Raw genomic sequence first — 17759 nt, forward strand, 5'->3', positions numbered from 1 at the left:
AGTAAGGCTGAAGGAGGTTTTAAAACACAGACAAGAGCTCAGAGAGATAACATAGTTTGTAGGATACTTGTCTTGCATTTAGCAGTCCCAGGTTTGATCCCAGTATTTCATATGGTCCCTAAGCCCCACTAGGAATTATTCCTGAATGTAAAGTAGGAATAAATCCTGAGCTTCATGTGATCTTCAAGCAAAAAATAAATAAAAATACAAGCAAGGTTTGGAGCGATAGTACAGTGCATAGAGTTCTTTTTTTTAATTTTTTATTTTGAATTATGGGAACAAAAGATGCAAAGAAAGAGGACAAGGTAAAGTTACAGTGGCAGGACAATCACCCATAACATAATTCTCAGAAGAAGTCCCCTTGCTGATATCTTAACTTTGAACTTTCAGCCAAAGAACATTAAGATAAATAAAACAGAATCCATGTACAATTACTTTGTCCCTCAAGTCCCCAGATTGTAACACATTATAATATTTCTTAACAGCACACAAGGCAATCTAAAGCCATAAAACTTACATAACTCCTTAAACACTAGAGGCATAGTATTTTTTACATTTCCATGTACATGCATATTAGCTTAAGTTAACCTCAAATTTTTTTTTTTTTTTTTTTTTTTGTGGTGCTGCAGATCCTGATTTATTAACAGTATCAGAAGCTACTCTCTGCGAATCAGAGGCCCCCTGCCCTAGGTCAGCTGATCCTGAGTGCTCTCAGCTAAAGGAGGACCCTCTCTTCCCTGCTAGCAGAGGGGCAGCCTGGAGGCCAGAGGGGCAGAGCTGCAAGGCAGGGCCAAGGACTGGAGATCCTGAAGGAGGATTGGCTGCCTCCATCTTTCCTGAGATGAGCTGGCCAAGGAGGGCCTAGGAACGAGCCTTCCTGTCATTTCTCAGGCACAAGGGAACGAGCCCAGCCCAGCAGGCTCCTGGCTGGGCTTCTCATCAGGGAGAAACACGATTTCAGGTGCAGCAGCCCCTGAAGTGAAGTCACAGTCTCCCCAAGTGAAGCCACTGCAGCCCCACTGTCAGAGGATGCTGCCCTTCTCCATCCTTGTGCAACCATGAGCTGTGTTGGCCTACAAGTCTGAAAGTTAACCAGCTGCCAGAGTGCACATTTCTGGGGAGCCTATAGGACTTTGCTCCCCCCAACCACATGGACTCCTGAAATTAAAAATATGATCACAGCCTCCTGTCATAGCCCCTGCCCTCCCCGTTAGGGGCCCCAAGCAGGCTCCAGGCTCACAGGTTATTCCGCTGCAGCGCCTCACACAGGTTCTGGTTGGCATCGGGCTCCTCCGTCAGCACCTCCACCGACTCCCACTCCCCAGAGCGGCTGGACCTTTTGATGGCGTCCACCACGCTCTGCATGTACAGCCCGTCCTCAAACGAGGCGGCCATGGAGACGGGGCTGTGGTCCCACGTGCGGCGGTCACCCTGGCCCTGGAAAGACTGGCGCAGGGCCTGCACCATGTAGACCATGCCCTTCAGGTAGAGCAGGGGCACGTCGTGGGGCCCCCGCTCGGGCAGCCCCGTGTCCACGGCCAGCGAGTCCGCGAGAAGCAGCTCCTCCTGGGAGGCAGAGTTCTTCTGTCCATAGAGGTCAGCTCCCCGAGCCACCAGGCGCCCCGCCGAGCCCACTACCATGACCTCGTGCACGAAGGCGCCCGGCATGTTGAAGTTGAGCGTGACGGTGCCGCATACGCCGCCGCCCATGAGCATCTGGAAGAAGCAGAAGTCGTCGCTGGTGACGTGCCGGATGCCGCGGATGGCCGCGTTCTGCCGCACGAAGGTCTTGAGCAGCCCGTGCACCTTCTCGGCCCGGCGGCCCGTCAGGTGGGTGAGCAGGTCCACGATGTAGGTGCCCATGGTGTGCAGGCCGCCGCCGCCCATGAGCTCGTCACAGATCCAGCCGTAGCTGGGGCTGAGCAGGCTGCCCGAGTAGACGCGGGCGTCGCAGATCATCACGGCACCCACGTAGTGCTCCGCAATCAGCTGCTTCATGCGCACGAAGGCGGGCAAGAAGCGCAGCACGTTCCCCACCAGGCTCATGAGCTGTGGGTAGTAGCGGGAGGCCGTCACCATCCGGAAGGCATCCACAGAGGTAGCCGCCTTCTCGCACACCACGTTCTTCCCAATACCTAGTGCCTTCACGGCAATCTGGCGGGTTAGTGGAGGTGGGATGTTGACGCACACCAGGTCCACATCCTGATGCAGCAGGACATCATCCGTGCGGCTGGTATAGAAAGTGATGTTCATCTCTTCGGCCAGCTGCTTGGCCTCCTCCTCCGTCTTCCCCCACAGGGCCTCCACAGTGAAGCCCTCAGCCTGCAGCAGGGGCACCAGAACTCGGGCCGAGCTGCCGGTCCCAAACACACCCACTCCCGGGAGCGTCTTCATGCCGGCCTGTCGCTCACCAACTCATCTCCTCACCAGGGCCTCCTGGAGGAAGATGGCCTTTCCTGGCGCCTGGTCAGACATGGCTCCTGGCACGCTGGCATCGCCCGGACACCGGGCGTCGCGTCTCGACGGATTTCCCGAAGGCTGCCTGCCGCCTCCCCGACAAGCCGCCGCCCGCAGCCCTCCGCGGTGAAGGAGAGGCCGACGGGGACGCGCGGGCGAACGGCCCGGCCCCTAGTTGAGCGCCGCCACCACCGGGAACCTCCAGCGCGCCGCGCCGCCTGGTTTCTAAGGAACCGGGAGCTCGGCAAAAGGGCGTTAACCTCAAATTTTAAGTGGGTTTTTTTTTTTTAGGATTAGAGTCAAAGGAGCACAGTAAAAACGGTGTTAGAGTGGCAATTGTTGTTTGCATAGGCCCATCAAAATATGAGAGGCATGGAAAGGAATAACCTTGGCCTAAATACAAAGAGATCCTACCCCTGAAGTTTTCTGGCATAAGACCAACTCTAGGCTTCAGGCAAGTTATCGTCCAATCCAAGACATTGTCCGTAGTGCCAACACACTTTTCACAAAGTCTCTGTTATTGGTATCATGTTTCTGTATTAAAGATCCTGGTCTCTGCATATCCTACATTGAAGTCATGATGTGGAGTGTCTTCTCGTTTCACCTCACCATTAAAGGTCAATGCAGGAAGCCCTGTCCTGTAAGCAGGTCGTTGTTGTTAAATCTTCTCAGTGTTAAGGGAAGTCTCTTTTGAGCAGGTCAATGTCTGAGCAGTGGTAGGGTCTTCCGTGGTAGAGGATTGCTTCCAAGTGATGTTATAGACAAACCTCACAATTAAGGGGCAATACAGCAAGCCCTGTCCAGTAAGCAGGTCATTGTTCTTGTTAAGTCTTCTCAGTGTTAAGGGAAGTCTCTTTTGAGTAGATCGATGTCAGAGCAGATGTAGGGTCTTCCCTGGTAGAGGAATGCCTCCAGGTGATGTTATATGCAACCTTGGATGTTTTGTAGATGTCTTCTCTAGATCAGGGGTGAATGGATAATGCCCATTCTTCTGAGGCCTGTGCCAGGTCTTTATGTCAATGTTCAGGGTGTAAGGTCCCATTGTACTACAAGATTTGTGTGTTCCCATCTCTATTAGATAAGAACTTATTGGTATGTATAGTATTTTCCCATTTTAGTGTGCCTAAGCAAACAAGAAATAAAGCCACGTGGCACTATCAGAGTATATGGGGGCATAAGAACATTTCCAACAATACCCATGACTTGGTTCAAACATAAGCATTAAACTGAGTGATTCTTTTACACCAAATTCCATATTGAGCAGTTCACAAAGAGAAGATAAAAAAAAATGGGGGGGGGATCGTCACTGTATAAGAAAATATTCAGCAAAAGTTATAGCCGTCAAAGAAAACAACCATAAAATGTTGAAAAGACATAAGTGTCCTTTTTATGCCTTTTAAAATAGTTGAGTGGGTGTTAACTCCAGGGCACCACTTTGGTCGGTGACTTAGGACTCTACAGTACTTAAGTTAGAAAGGGTAAATGAGGAGTAATGATGATAGGAGTTAAGGAAGTTAAAGAGAAATATGATCTTTTGAAGGGGTAGTGCATGGAGTTCTTACCTTGCATGCAGTTGACCTTGGTTTGATCCCCAGCATCCCATATAGTTCCCCAAACATAGTCAGGTATAACCCTTGAGCATTGACAGGTGTGATCCCAATGCTTTTCTAAATAAATAAAGGTCTTTTAAAAGTGCAGACTATTGGCTGGAAAAGTAATACAGCAAGTAGGATATTTGCTTTGCAGATGGCCTATCCAGGTTTGACCCTTAGTAAGAGTGATTCCATGATCATCACTAGGAGTGGCTCAAAAAGAAGTGTAAACTACATTTTAATAATAAAGAGGCCCAAATATCCAAGTTAAAAGAATTGCGTTTTTATAATTTTAAAGTCTTCTATTGTCACATGTCATTTATATATCTTGTGAAACATTGGGCTCATTTATTTTTTCATTTCTTTATTTGAAACTAACCCTACTTGGGAGGGCATTTGTCTTATATGGGGCTGACTGGGGTTTGATTCCCAGCATTCCATATGGTCCCCCAAACCTGTCAGCAGTGATTTTTGATTGCAGAACCAGGAGTTAACCTTGAGCACTATTGGGTGTAGCCCAAATCAAATTAAAAAAGAAAATAACCCAATTTTTGTTTCATGATATAGGGTAATTATATTTGTGAATGTTAACATAGAGGGCCCAGGGAGATTGTTAAAACTGTAGGTACATTCCTAGAATATGCAAAGTGTGAGCTCTTCTCTCCCGTGGCAAACCCTCCATAGCATTGCCAAATGTGCTCTGGGGGCCACTAGCACTTTTGTGTGTTGTCCTCACAAAAATAAACTAAAAAAATTATTGTTAATAGGTAAGTGTAGTTTTGGGAGTGTATTGCAGTGGCAGAGTGCACACTTTTATAATGGCCAGGATTCTGTCCACAGCAACCTTAATAAATGACTAAGAAGGATGATATCAACAGGATTTTTACTAATCAACAGGTGTTATTAGTATTTTTTATTTGAAAGATTATCATTTTGTTCTGACTCTTGTGACATAGCTTATATTCCAATAATCCCTGGGACACATACCTACAAACCTAAATATAAATTCTCTTTGTCAAGATGAAATGTTTATTCTTCTTATCTGTGGAGGAAACCACTACATCTCAGCCTTCTCATGGACACAGCCTCCACATAGCTTTCCCTGAAGGTGTTTATCTTTTTGGGTCAATCTCCCAGGGTTTGTTTGGCCAATGTCACTTAAGTTCTATTTGGCTTTTATACAAATCCATTTTAAACTAATACTATAATTTTAATTGTATAGAGCTGTGGTAGGGCATTTGCCTTGAATGTAGCTGACCCAGGATGGACCTCGGTTTGATCCCCAGCATCCCATATGGTCCCTCAAGCCAATAGTAATTTCTTAGCACATAGCCAGGAGTAACCCCTGAGCATCACTGGGTGTGGCCCCAAAACCAAATAAATAAAATCATAGTTTTGTACTTGCAGTATGCCATGCCAAGCCCTCTGCCAAAATGTCAAGATCCTTCCACTATTGTCTGACTATCCCATTACAGTTTACTTTAAAGCTTGTCTATCTCTACATTGGCATAAATGCACCCACATATACCTATATACCTCTCTCTAATTCTTCATTTTACATCTGAAAATAAACTTATATACCTTTCTACTAACAGAAAAATTTATTGTGTTGCCTACATAATAGAAATTCAAACACTGATGTCCACTTCTCTCAATCTGTACTTGTGTGTAAGCATATCAAGACAGTAGTACATGCTGAATATAAATATATGGGAATGCATACTGCCCAAGTGAGACTAGTAGGGTGTTTTCCCAATATTTTTAATTAAAATAATAAAAATTGTCACTTTAAGCCTTAAAATAATGACACAAAAAGCTCTCCCTTGTAACTGATATTATTACTGAATAATTCTTATTTTTAAAAATATTTTTTAAAATTGAAGTGGATTAAATACATGGAAATAAGACCTGAATCCATAAGGTTCATAATAGGAAACACAGACAGAACTCTCCATGATGTTGAATCTAAAGGGATTTACAAGGAAGAAACACCTGACCAAGCAAATAGAAGTAAAGATAAACAAATGGGACTATATTAAATTAAGCTTCTGCATCTCAGAGGAAATAATGACCAGAATTGAAACACTGCTCCTCATCATTGAGAAAAAATATTTACCCATCTGATAAGGATTAATATCAAAGATATAAAAGGCACTGTAGAAATTTCTAAGAAGAATAAAAACCAACTCCATCAAAAAATAGGGAGAAGAACAAAAAATTTCTCAAAGAAAAAATACAAATGGTCATAGGCATATGAAAAAATGCTCTGCATCACTAATCGTCAGAGAGATATAAATCAAGACAATAATGAAATACCATCTCATATCTGAGATATTGGTGCACATCAAAAAGTCCTAAAACAGTCAGTGCTGGTGTGGATGCAGGAAGAAAGGGACTCACATTCATTGCTGGTGGAAATGCAGACTGATCCAGCCTTTTGGAAAAGAATATGAACTTTCTTTAAAAATTTAGAAATTAAACTTCCATTTTACTCAGAAACTCCACTTTTTTAGAATATGCCCCCCAAGGACCTACAAACAAAACATAGAAAAGACATTTGCATCCCTCTTTCCTTGCAGTACTATCCATAAGAGATCAAGTCTGGAAAAATATTCAAGTGCCCAAGAATAGATGACTGATAAAGAAACACTAGTCCATATACACATGAATGCTTCTCAGCTATATGAAGATAAGGTCATGAAATTTGCTGCTAGATGGAGGAGGCTGGAGAATATATGATATTCATGATAGCATGCTTAGTGAGGTTTCAGAGACAAAGAAACAAATACAAAATGATCTCTCAGATGCAAGACATAAAGAAATATAATAAAGAACTAAAGAATAACCAAAGACAGAGGAAACAAAGAACATTGAGAGCTGGTAGAAAATATGCCTCTTGAGGGGGCTGAGAGATAAGAGAGGGAGAAAGCAATGATTGGTGGAGGAAGTTCTAAACCAAGAAGAGGAAGAGATGTCACAGAGAGGAGTGGCAAAGGGTTGTGTATAAAAGCCTATTATGTATGAAAGCAATCTTACTGTAAACCACATGCACAAACTAAAAATAATGAAAAAAATAGTGCCTGTATTAGAAGTAGATTAGTGGTAGATGGGAGGCAAATGGAGTAAGTGAGGGGCGTGGACACTGTGAAAGGATCAGTGTTGAAATATTGTGTGCCTAAAATCCTATCATAAATAATGTTGTAAGTTCATGGTGAATGAAGAAAATTTAAAAATATACAAAATTATAACAATTGGCATGAGCATTTGCAAATATAAATCAAAATATAAACTTGCATTATAGAATGTTATTTTAGCAACTAAAAAGACAGTACAAATGTTAAGGTATTTGCCTTGTAGCCAGCCAATATGTGTACCTGACCACACATAATGTCTCTAAGCGCTGTCAGAAATTTTCTGTGATCACTGCCTGGCTCAAAGACCAAAAATAAAGGTTCTTTTCTTTAAAGCAAAATTTTTCATCTCAAACATAATTTTCCCCCCTTCGTGCATTACACGAAGTTCAATGTATAATTAAAATCATTTTATCACAACATATCTAGAAAATAATGCAACTGCTATATTGCCAAAGTTTTATATTCACATCTGAAAGGCCAATATTCAAGAAACAAGAGTTGGTTTAATGTAAACAAGTTTAATCTAGAGCTAGTAATTTGCAAGGATGGTGGACTTATTATCTAACCCTGTTCTCAAGTTCAGGTTAGTGTTTTATATAAAGCTGGTTTAGAATGTAAGTTAGGAAGAAATTCTGAGAAGTAGGTAGGAAGAAACAAGGTGTATGATTAGCACCAGTAATCCTTTAAAAAAGCTGTTTTCTTGGATCTAGTTCAACATCAAATGCACAATGTATGAGAGCATCTTTTAATATTTGGATACAGAATGAGGTAAGAGTTGAGTAAGGAACTAAGTAAAATACATTGTGAAAAACTATATGGAATATCATGTTCACTAACACAATAGCCTGTTCCTTTGTCCCCCCCCCCCTTTTTTTTGGTTTTGGTTTTTGGGCCACACTCGTTTGATGCTTAGGGGTTACTCCTGGCTATGTGCTCAGAAATCGCCCCTGGCTTGGGGAGACCATATGGGACACTGGGGTATCGAACCCCGGTCCATTCCTTGGCTAGCATTTGCAAAGCAGACACCTTACCTCTAGTGCCACCTTCCTGGCCCCTTTATTTCCCTTTTTCAAAGAAAAAAAAGTAAACACCTTTATTTCAGGAGTCAGATTAATGATATCAATACTAGAATATATTGTGAAAGTATTCCTCAGACTTTGGAAAATATCTGTTAGTTTAACTCTAGTTTTCTAGAAAAATAAAAGCTAAAGGGACCAGGGATTTGCCTCAAAGTGCATGCTTTTTATGACTGAAGCCTGAGGATCAATCCACAGTACTATAATTTTCCAGAGCACTGAATTATATCTTCAGGTATAAGGCCCGTATTTTCAGGTCTCCTTGCTGTAGACACTGTCCTACTTACTCATGACCTTTAAATCTTGTCCATTCCGTAGCCTTATCCCAAACACTTCCCTTTCCAGGCCTGGTCAGAGATATCTAGACAGGTTGTTCAGCGTAACATTTGGAATGTCTCTTTTCATACTAATTTTCCAATGGGAAAATTTCTGTAACAATCACTAACATGCAATTTGATAACATTACACGTGGGAATAATTCTCTCTCTTTATATCCACTTTTGTAACAATATTTAACTACTACTAAATGAGAGGATTTATGGTAGAAGCTGAGAAAAAAGAGTGAGACAAAGTATTCCTGTTAGAGAGAACAGTGTTTCATTGTGTTATTTCTAGTTACTACTGAAGCCATAACCCATCTATTCATTCGTAATTATCTATAATATTTTAAGTTTAATTTTTAGCTTTACATGAATATGACCAAGCTAATATAAGTGGTTGTTATTTATATTAGAACTAATAGCATCTGTCTACCTATCATCCATTCTGCTCTCTATCCATCCATTTATCCCATCAGCAAAAGAGATAATTTTACTTAAGGCACAAACTTGCCTGATTTATTAGTTGGCCTAGCATAGGCATGTCTAATTATATCACCTATTTCTCATAATGGTCTTTTGTCTATAAGGTAAATAATTCTCAGTTATGTAAAATGAAAACTTGACATACAGTGGTTTTACTTTTGTCCCTTCAGGGATGATCATTTTGTCAAGGTGCTTCCTCTGTCATTTACAAAGCTATAAAATGGCATTTAAAAATAGAACCATATAATCAAAACTTCTGATAATTCCAGAGAAGAAACCTGAGTCTTGTTCCTAATGGTTAGTCTCTTAATTAACAGCTTAGAGATCTCACCTGCTGTCAAAATAATTATGCCATCTTTTCACTTAATTTTTTGCATGACCTCAAAAGACTTCCACTTTTTTCTCCGTCTTTGTAGATTTTACTTCGCATCTCATTTTTCTTATACATTGTTTCAAAACACATTTAAAGTCAAGGAAAAACTAAAAAAGACTGTTCTTTTTGTTAAAATAGAAGAGACTTGAAAACAGGGAGGGGCTCTGAAATAAAGGGAGCAGTCTTGTTAAAACTTTGGGCTATGCTTGAACACATCCTAAAATGATAAATTGTCTGTTCCGGTCATAAATTATAAGCTGAGAAGTTGAAAGCCAACTCCCACTGACTAATAAAATGGAAACTATTGGGGTATCCAGTTACTAGTTTTCTGTGAACTGCTTCTTTATGAATTGCAATGTGAAATGCTTAGTACAAGTGACAGTAAACAAAAATTAGATTATAAAAAATGCCTGGAGGATATGTGATTCACAAGAATTATGGAATCTGTTTCTGCCTCCAGATAAAGACTCCAGTAAATTGTAAGCACATCAAATGGAGCTGCTGATTCAGTAATAAATATTGATGTAAAACAAAATTCAGATACTTCTTTTGCAGCCTGAATCTTGCAGTCCAGTCTAGCAACTCTATGTTATTCAGATTTTAATGAAGGAAAACTTCTTTATTTATTTTTTAGTTAACAACAACAGAAAGTTCTGTGTTTAATAAGAAGTCATTACTGTTTATGTGACAGAAAGATATTATTGGAGAGACAAAATTTCAGATAATGCTATATACCCCAAAAGGGCAGATCATTAGTATCTCTAAAGAAGCTACCACAGAATGACAGAAATTTTTAAAGAGAGAGAGAAAAAAAAAAGGTGAACAAAGATATTTACATTTCTGATGCTTCACGTAAGCCAGAAAATGTAAGTCTGCCTCCATTTTCTTTCACAAAATAACATCTGTTATTTCATTTCCAACTGACTACTTGGATTGCTTTTTGTGTTCCTTCCCAGAACACTCCTTTTTTAGAAAGCCTTGATGGAAAAAGTTTACCTTTGTGTCTGGCTTTGGTTTTCCTATCTGCTAAGTGTCTGGAAAGTGGTATATAGTAAAAGTCTGGAAACTGGAAAACCTGTACTCTGGTTCAGATTCTGCCTTGACTTAGTTGTGAGACCATGTGAAGCAAATTTTCCATCTCTAAATTTTCATCTATGAAATAAAAATACTGGCATGGAGTACCTATATAATTACTCCTAACTCTTAAGTTATGACTTTGCAAGCTCTCACTCTATGCTTCCAAGAAAATTGACAAGTTTTTAGTCCGTTATATATTTAATATTTAAATTAGCTTCTTTGTTGCTTTCCAAAAACAGTTAAAAAGGAATAAAATGTATTCTGCTTCATTAAATAAGATCTTCGTGTATCTTAAAGTTTAGTCCAGTTTAACGGAACAAAATAAAACTTCAAAGATATTACTACCATACTATCTTTGTAAAATTTTCCTACAAATAAGTGAGATCATTCTTTGTCTATCTCTTTCCCATCAACTCATTTCACTCAGTATAATACTCTCCATATCCATCAATGTATTTTATCAATTTTATCAAGTCATTTTCCTAATGATTGTGTAGTATTCTATTATGTAAATGTACCACAATTTCTTTATTTAGTCATCTGTTCTTGGGAACTGGGGTTGTTTCCAAATTATTAGAATATTGTGAATAGTGCTTCAGTGAACACAGGAGTGCAGATTCCTTTTCTGCATTGTGTTTTGGGCTTTTAGGGTATATTCCCAGTAGGGCATTGTTGCATCATATAAGAGCTCAATTTCTTTTTTATTTTTAGGAATGCTTGCATTATTTCAAAAGTGCTAGACCAGCCAACATTCCCAGCAGCAGTGAATGACAGTTCCTTTCTCCCAGTATCTGCACAAAAACACAGTGAATTCTAGTGCTGTACAACATGATAACCATTAGCCATAAATAAAAATTGTAAGAGTGATTGGGTGATGAAGAACCCAGATTTTATTTCTATTTTATTCAAATTAATTTAAATACAATTGTACACTTGTGACCATAGGCTAACATTGAAGATGTTAGATGTGCTGGATTATGGTAATATTCAAAGTCTAGTACAAATTCCACTTTTTACAGTATATGGTTTCTTAAAATCTATATAATGTTTCTAAAAATGTTTACGTAGGTGATGTCTAAAATTCACTCCCAATGTTTTTTATTTACTTATTCTTTTATGTTTTGGATTTTTGGGTAGCACTGGCAGGGTATTTTATGGCTCTGTATTCAGGGATTGTTTCATGTGGAACATGAGCAACCATGTGTGGTGCCAGGCATCAAAACCAAAGTTGGCTGCATGCAAGACAGACACTTGACTATTTTTCTGCCCCCTTTCTGGTTTGCTAACAAATTTGATTGGGACTGGGACATAAATATTTTGTAAAGCTCCTAGACAATCTAGTGGACACTCAAGACTGATAACTATGCTTACTCCAATTTGTACATGATTTTCATTTAACAGTATATGCTAGGTATTTCTGATACTTTTCACGAGTCAGAATCACCCAATTTTGTATTTCTTTTTACTGCTATCATTAATTTTCCTTACCAGATTTCAACACCTTTTCTTGTTGTTATTTTTTTCCCACTGAGTTTTTGCCACTCATGGTAGATTTTGCATATAGTTTTAATTAAATATTTATTTTATGTTATATATTTTAAAATCATAAAATAAAACTCTTGACTTATAAACTCCAAAAAAAGATTAAGCCAATTTTTACTCTGACTTAATTCCACCATCATTTATTGAGTCTCTTAATGAAATTTCTGTTCTTGATAGTAATTTCCATGAAAGCATGGGGCATTGACATTCCTGTATAAGTAAGTTCACTGTATAACTACTGCCTAGCACAGTAGTACAAATACAAAGGTATTTAATATGGTGTGTTGAATCAATAAAATAATAAAAGAAAGCATTTAAATTCATAATGGTGATAATTGCCTTATCTATGGAAAATGAGCACATAGTCATCTCTATTTCCCTGAGGAATATATGCATATGCATGCATGTGCATATACAGATCTGAGTGGTAATATGTGTACGTGAGTTTCAGATGCACAATCACTGTGAGTCTCCTTCATAAGATCCAAAGTTGCTGAGTATTAGAAAGAATCTCTCAGCACCTCTTGGTTTTGCACAGCTGGTAGTGCTTCTCTCTATAGCTATAGTCCTGGGAAATATGGTATTAATACTGAATGAACAGATGGTGTAGGGTGTGTTACTTAAGACAGTTTTGCCAGGAGGTAAATTTATGCTTTATAAATGTACTTCAAAACTATGCTATTTGATTTAATCACTTAATGCAAAGACAGCTGCATACTATATTTGCCTTAACTGCAGTTATATGGGTTATCTGCCAATCTGTTAATTATAGTATTTTGAAAGGCTTCAGGAAAAAACAGTAATTATACAGATTGGGCTGGGGGGGGGAACATTTTTGATGCCTAAATTCAGACTTTCTTTCCCAGCTAACACAAACTTATTGAAGATTTAGAAAACCTGTTAGGAAAGTGGGAGTAGATGTGATGGTTTCCTTTAAAAGGGACTTGTGTGTGTTCTCATGCTGCATTCGTTACTGTAGAGAAATGGAAATAAAGATTTGCTACAATAGAGTTCCAACCTACTCTCTCAGGACTTTCAGCAATGGCTGGGTTTCTTAAAAAAAAAAAAGACAGTAGGAGGAGGTTCTACTTAAATCATAAACATGAATCTTTCCTTGACTTCCTACTTATGCTTACTCCACTTACCCCCTGAGCTTTCTGTACCAACATTTTATCTGCTAAAATGTTTCACAACTTATAAAACAAATTTAGTTAATACTAGATCAGGGAAGAGAAATATTTTAAACTTAGTCTGATAGCTTCCTTCTCATGCCAAGGACTCAGATGACACATAGTTGTAGAAGTCTGACCCATTTCTCTCCTTTTCCTAGGAATTCATATTAAATGAATATCATTGTTATTTAAAAAACAAGAATTCCAACTTTGTCCAGAAACTTACAGGATTAAAGGATTGAAACAGACCCAAAATATAAATAAAATGTCAAAGGAAAAATGGGGAGTCTGATCAGGGACCATTTTCTTTCAGTTTAAGCTCTTTTAACATTCATAACAAAATCTAGGACAACTATAAATGTGACAAGAAGAAGGCAGAGAGAATAAAGAATTTACTTTCCTATGCTAGTCTAATACATGACAAGCTGGAGCTGCCTGTAGGCAAAATGATGAGCTAGTAATGATAGTAATAGTTATCCTAATTGACTGTCTAAAACCTCTACATTCCCCAGTCCTCTACATGGAGAACATTGTCTTCTGAATCCTGCAACACTGCATGTTGTCTACTATACTCAGGTGCTCTTCTAACATTGTCTAACATTCGAACATTTTTCTAACATTGTTCATTACAACTACTAATCACCTTGAAAATAAACGTAAAGAGCTTCTGAAAATAAAATTGAAAAAAGATAAAAACTAGCATATTTACATTTTGCTGAAAGAGAAACTAAATTTCAAGAGGCCAATTAATTTGTCTAAAGTCACTTAACTGATTTCTAACTGTCTCATATTGAAAAATGCACTTACAAATTAAACAGTTTTTCCCTCTGGGCCAGAAAAATAGACTAAAGAAGTGCATGTAATATATATGGAAAAATCAGGTTTGATCCTTGATACCACATAGTCTCCAAGCACCAGCAGGAGTGGTCCTAATTGGTGGGGGTAGGGGTGAAGAAAACTAAAGGTATTCTCTTCACCTATTATTTTTTTTGATAACTCCTTTTGACATAAAAAATAAATACTTTTCCCAATTCTCTGTGGTCCCATTCCTAAGTCTTCTCCCTAATCTGGTAACTCTTGAACTTGGTGTGTCCAAACTACACAGCAATTCTTCTGACCAATATCTCATCTTCATAACCCGCCAGGCCCTAGAAAAAGTTTAATGAGCCTTGATTAATATACTTATATGTATTCTGGTGAAATGAGAAAAACAGGGGTTACTCCTAGCTCTATGCTCAGAAATCATTCCTGGCAGGCTCAGTAGTGTGGTACTGGGACAAAATAAAAAAGAGTCTCAGGGCTGGAGCAGTAGGGCATTTGCCTTGCATGCACTAACCCAGGACTGACCTCAGTTAGTTCCCAGACATCCCATATGGTCCCCCAAACCAGGAGTGATTTCTGAGTGCATAGCCAGAAGTAACCCCTGAGCATCACCAGGTATGGCCCAAAAAGCAAAATTAAAATTCCAGAAAAAAAATTCAAGAGACAGATCCTCAGGTATACAGTCATATCATCTTCAATGAAGGACCAAAAATATGAAGCAGAACAAATGAAGCCTTTTCAATAAGAGATGTTGGGAAAACCAGTAAGCCATATGCAAGAAATAATAAAAGTAAAGTAAATAAGAGACTCAGATATTTCTATAACTCACCCAATAAAGGGTTAATATCCAAAATAGATAAAGCACATGTAAACCCTACATAATAAAATCAAAGTCAATAAAAAATAAGAGTAAGAGTTGGCTGAAATTTCCTTAACTAAGATATATAAATGGACAAAGGTCATATGAAGAAAATTCTCTATATCACTATTCATCAGAGAAATGCAAGTCAAAACAGCAGTGATACACTACCTCATGAGAGAGAGGCATTCATCAAAAAGAACAATAACTGGGGCCCAGAGAGATAGCATGGATGTAGGGTGTTTGCCTTGCATGTAGAAGGACAGAAGGACGGTGGTTCAAATCCTGACATCCCAGATGGTCCTCTGTGCCTGCCAGGGGCGATTTTTGAGCACGAAGCCAGAATTAACCCCAGAGCACTGTCAAATGTGACCCCCCCAATAAAAAGAACAATAACTGATATTGGTGAAGGTGTAGGGGGAAAATGACTCTCATTCATTGTTGGTGGAAATAGTTTTGAAAGTCAAAATGGTCAGTACTCAAAATACTAGCAGTTGAGTTTCATATCACCCAGCAATTTTACTCCCACACCCGTGGTACTATAAAAGACATCTGTACTCCTATGCTTATTGATTGCATTACCACTCACAGTAAATAAAATCTGGAAACAACTCCAGTGCCCAAAAACAGATGACAGGATTAAAAAATATTATACATATACTTAATGGAATATTCAGCAATAAGAAAAGAAAAATTCATGCAATTGGCTACTATTTGGACAGCTCTGAAGATTATCATGTTGACTGAAGTTAATGAGAGGAAAAGAGATAGATGTAGAATGATCTCTCTCATATGTGAGATATAAGGAAACTGTAAGGTAAAAGCAAGGCCCAAAAAAGTAGAAATAAAGAACAAAAAACTGTTCTTCAATAGAAATACTGTTACTAGATTGGAGGGAAGGGATGAATTAATTAGGGAATAGAACAAAGACAGTCTCTTCACCAAAATGTGTTGAAACAATTTGATAGTCACGTGTAAGAAATTAAAGATTGATCCATATTTCACACCTTTCATAAGGCAACTCAAAGTGAATTAAAGACCTTAAGATTAGATACAAATCCCAAAAGTTCAAGATAGTTTATCATTATATTATAATGGTCATGATTACAGTTTGCTTTCAAGAAAAGAACCTGGATGCTTAAGAAAATTTAATCCAGGTAGCCTTCAGTAAAGTTTATCCTCACCAATGATGATTGCCTAGAAAATAAAAAACATTTCCATCTGACTTGCTCACTTTATATTTTTTGCATGTTCTGACCCATTCAATATGGGTGAGCTTTTCAACTCCAACCTATGGCTTGATCTTCATTGTCTCTGTGTGTGCATGAGTGTATGTGTTGGCCACCTCTATGTCTGTCTAATGTCCATCTATAATGTACCGTATTATCCGGCGTATAAGACAACACCCTAATTTTGCAGTTAAAACATAGGTTTAGGCCTATATTCGCTGTATCAGACAGAGCATACCTGTGCTGCATGTGCTGCATGTGTTCCTGTGCTCATATATCACAGTGAGCCAATCACAACAAGCAAAGGTTCAAAGGTAATACTGTCATAGACTTACTCTCTGACTCTGGCCAATCTGAGCAGGCTTTTTACAGTGTAGATTTGGGTCCAGAACATTGTCTAATTTGCATGCATAAAAAGCCTGCCTGAATTGACTGAGTTAGAGAGGCGGTCCTAGCAGCCTTGCAGTGATTGGTGCAGGATCGAGTAGGAAAATTCGTTTTGTGGCAATATTCAGACAATTTTTGTTTAGCGGCATATTGAAACATTTTTCTGGATATACTCAGCATATAAGACGACCCCCGATTTTCAGTTGACTTTTTTTGTTTCAAAAGGCGTCTTATACGCTGGAAAATATGGTATATAGTGTCTATATTGTCTATAGTAGTTCCAGTTACATATAATCCTTCCTCACCCCACCCCCCTCATCACTTTACAAATCCGTTTCTATCCCTTCTTTTTCATTCCTGATCTGTTGTTTCTCCCTAGTTAACCCTCTTTACCTTCAGTTCTTAACTCCTCGGGAACCAGAATGTACCCCTAACCCCAATCAGCTACCAAAGCACAAAGACAGCTTCCCAGGCCACCTTGCCTCAGCTGGGGAAGAAGTGGCCACCACTGTTGCTGAATTGCTCTGAGCAGTTTCTTTTCACCCACTTCCCTTTGCTATGGATGGTTGCTCACTACCGGATTCAGTTTTTTGACAAACCTCCAAATTGAGGACATTTCTGATCTATGGCAGCTGGGAGCTGTTTTTCAGGCTCCACAGACCATATCACAGTCTGAAGCTGTGCTCTGATATTCTCTCCCCCCCCCCCACAACTATTTCAAAAAGTCTTAAAGAGGATATGTATATTTCTTTAAATGTATTTCCTTAATAGGTATAATTCTTATTTGTATTTCCATAAATATAGTTTTCCTAGCCCCCTTTTTGATTTGTTTAGTAGGAAATTCTAGTAGATAAGTTTAACTTGGTTTCTGAGTTCATGCTAGAACCAGGTTATAGATTGTTTATCTTGTTATTTTTACCCCCATATGCATCAGTAGTATCATGTGGCATTGTTCCTTTTTGTTTGTTTTTTTGGTTTTGGTTTTGGATTTGGTTTTGGTTTTGGAGCCACACCTGGTGGTGCTCAGGGGTTACTCCTGGCTGTCTGCTCAGAAATAGCTCCTGGCAGTCACAGGGGACCATATGGGATGCCGGGATTCGAACCAACCACCTTGGGTCCTGGATCGGCTGCTTGCAAGGCAAACACCGCCATGCTAGCTCTCTGGCCTCCATTGTTCCTTTTATGCATAGGTACATTAAACTGGAGAAATGTTGTGTATAGAAAGAAGATCTTATA

At 39.1% G+C, this 17759-nt stretch overlaps 1 protein-coding gene across 1 annotated transcript; it reads right to left on the reverse strand.

Annotated features, from left to right (window-relative positions):
* Positions 1-594: 594 nt before the first annotated feature.
* Positions 595-2691, reverse strand: LOC126002417 (glucose-fructose oxidoreductase domain-containing protein 2). The gene has a single exon (XM_049769381.1). The coding sequence runs from the start codon at positions 2392-2394 to the stop codon at positions 1237-1239; it is 1158 nt and encodes a 385-aa protein (XP_049625338.1). The 5' UTR covers positions 2395-2691; the 3' UTR covers positions 595-1236.
* Between the last annotated feature and the right edge of the window lie 15068 nt (positions 2692-17759).

Source organism: Suncus etruscus, chromosome 1, assembly GCF_024139225.1.
Source record: "Suncus etruscus isolate mSunEtr1 chromosome 1, mSunEtr1.pri.cur, whole genome shotgun sequence".
Taxonomy (NCBI): Eukaryota; Metazoa; Chordata; class Mammalia; order Eulipotyphla; family Soricidae; genus Suncus; species Suncus etruscus.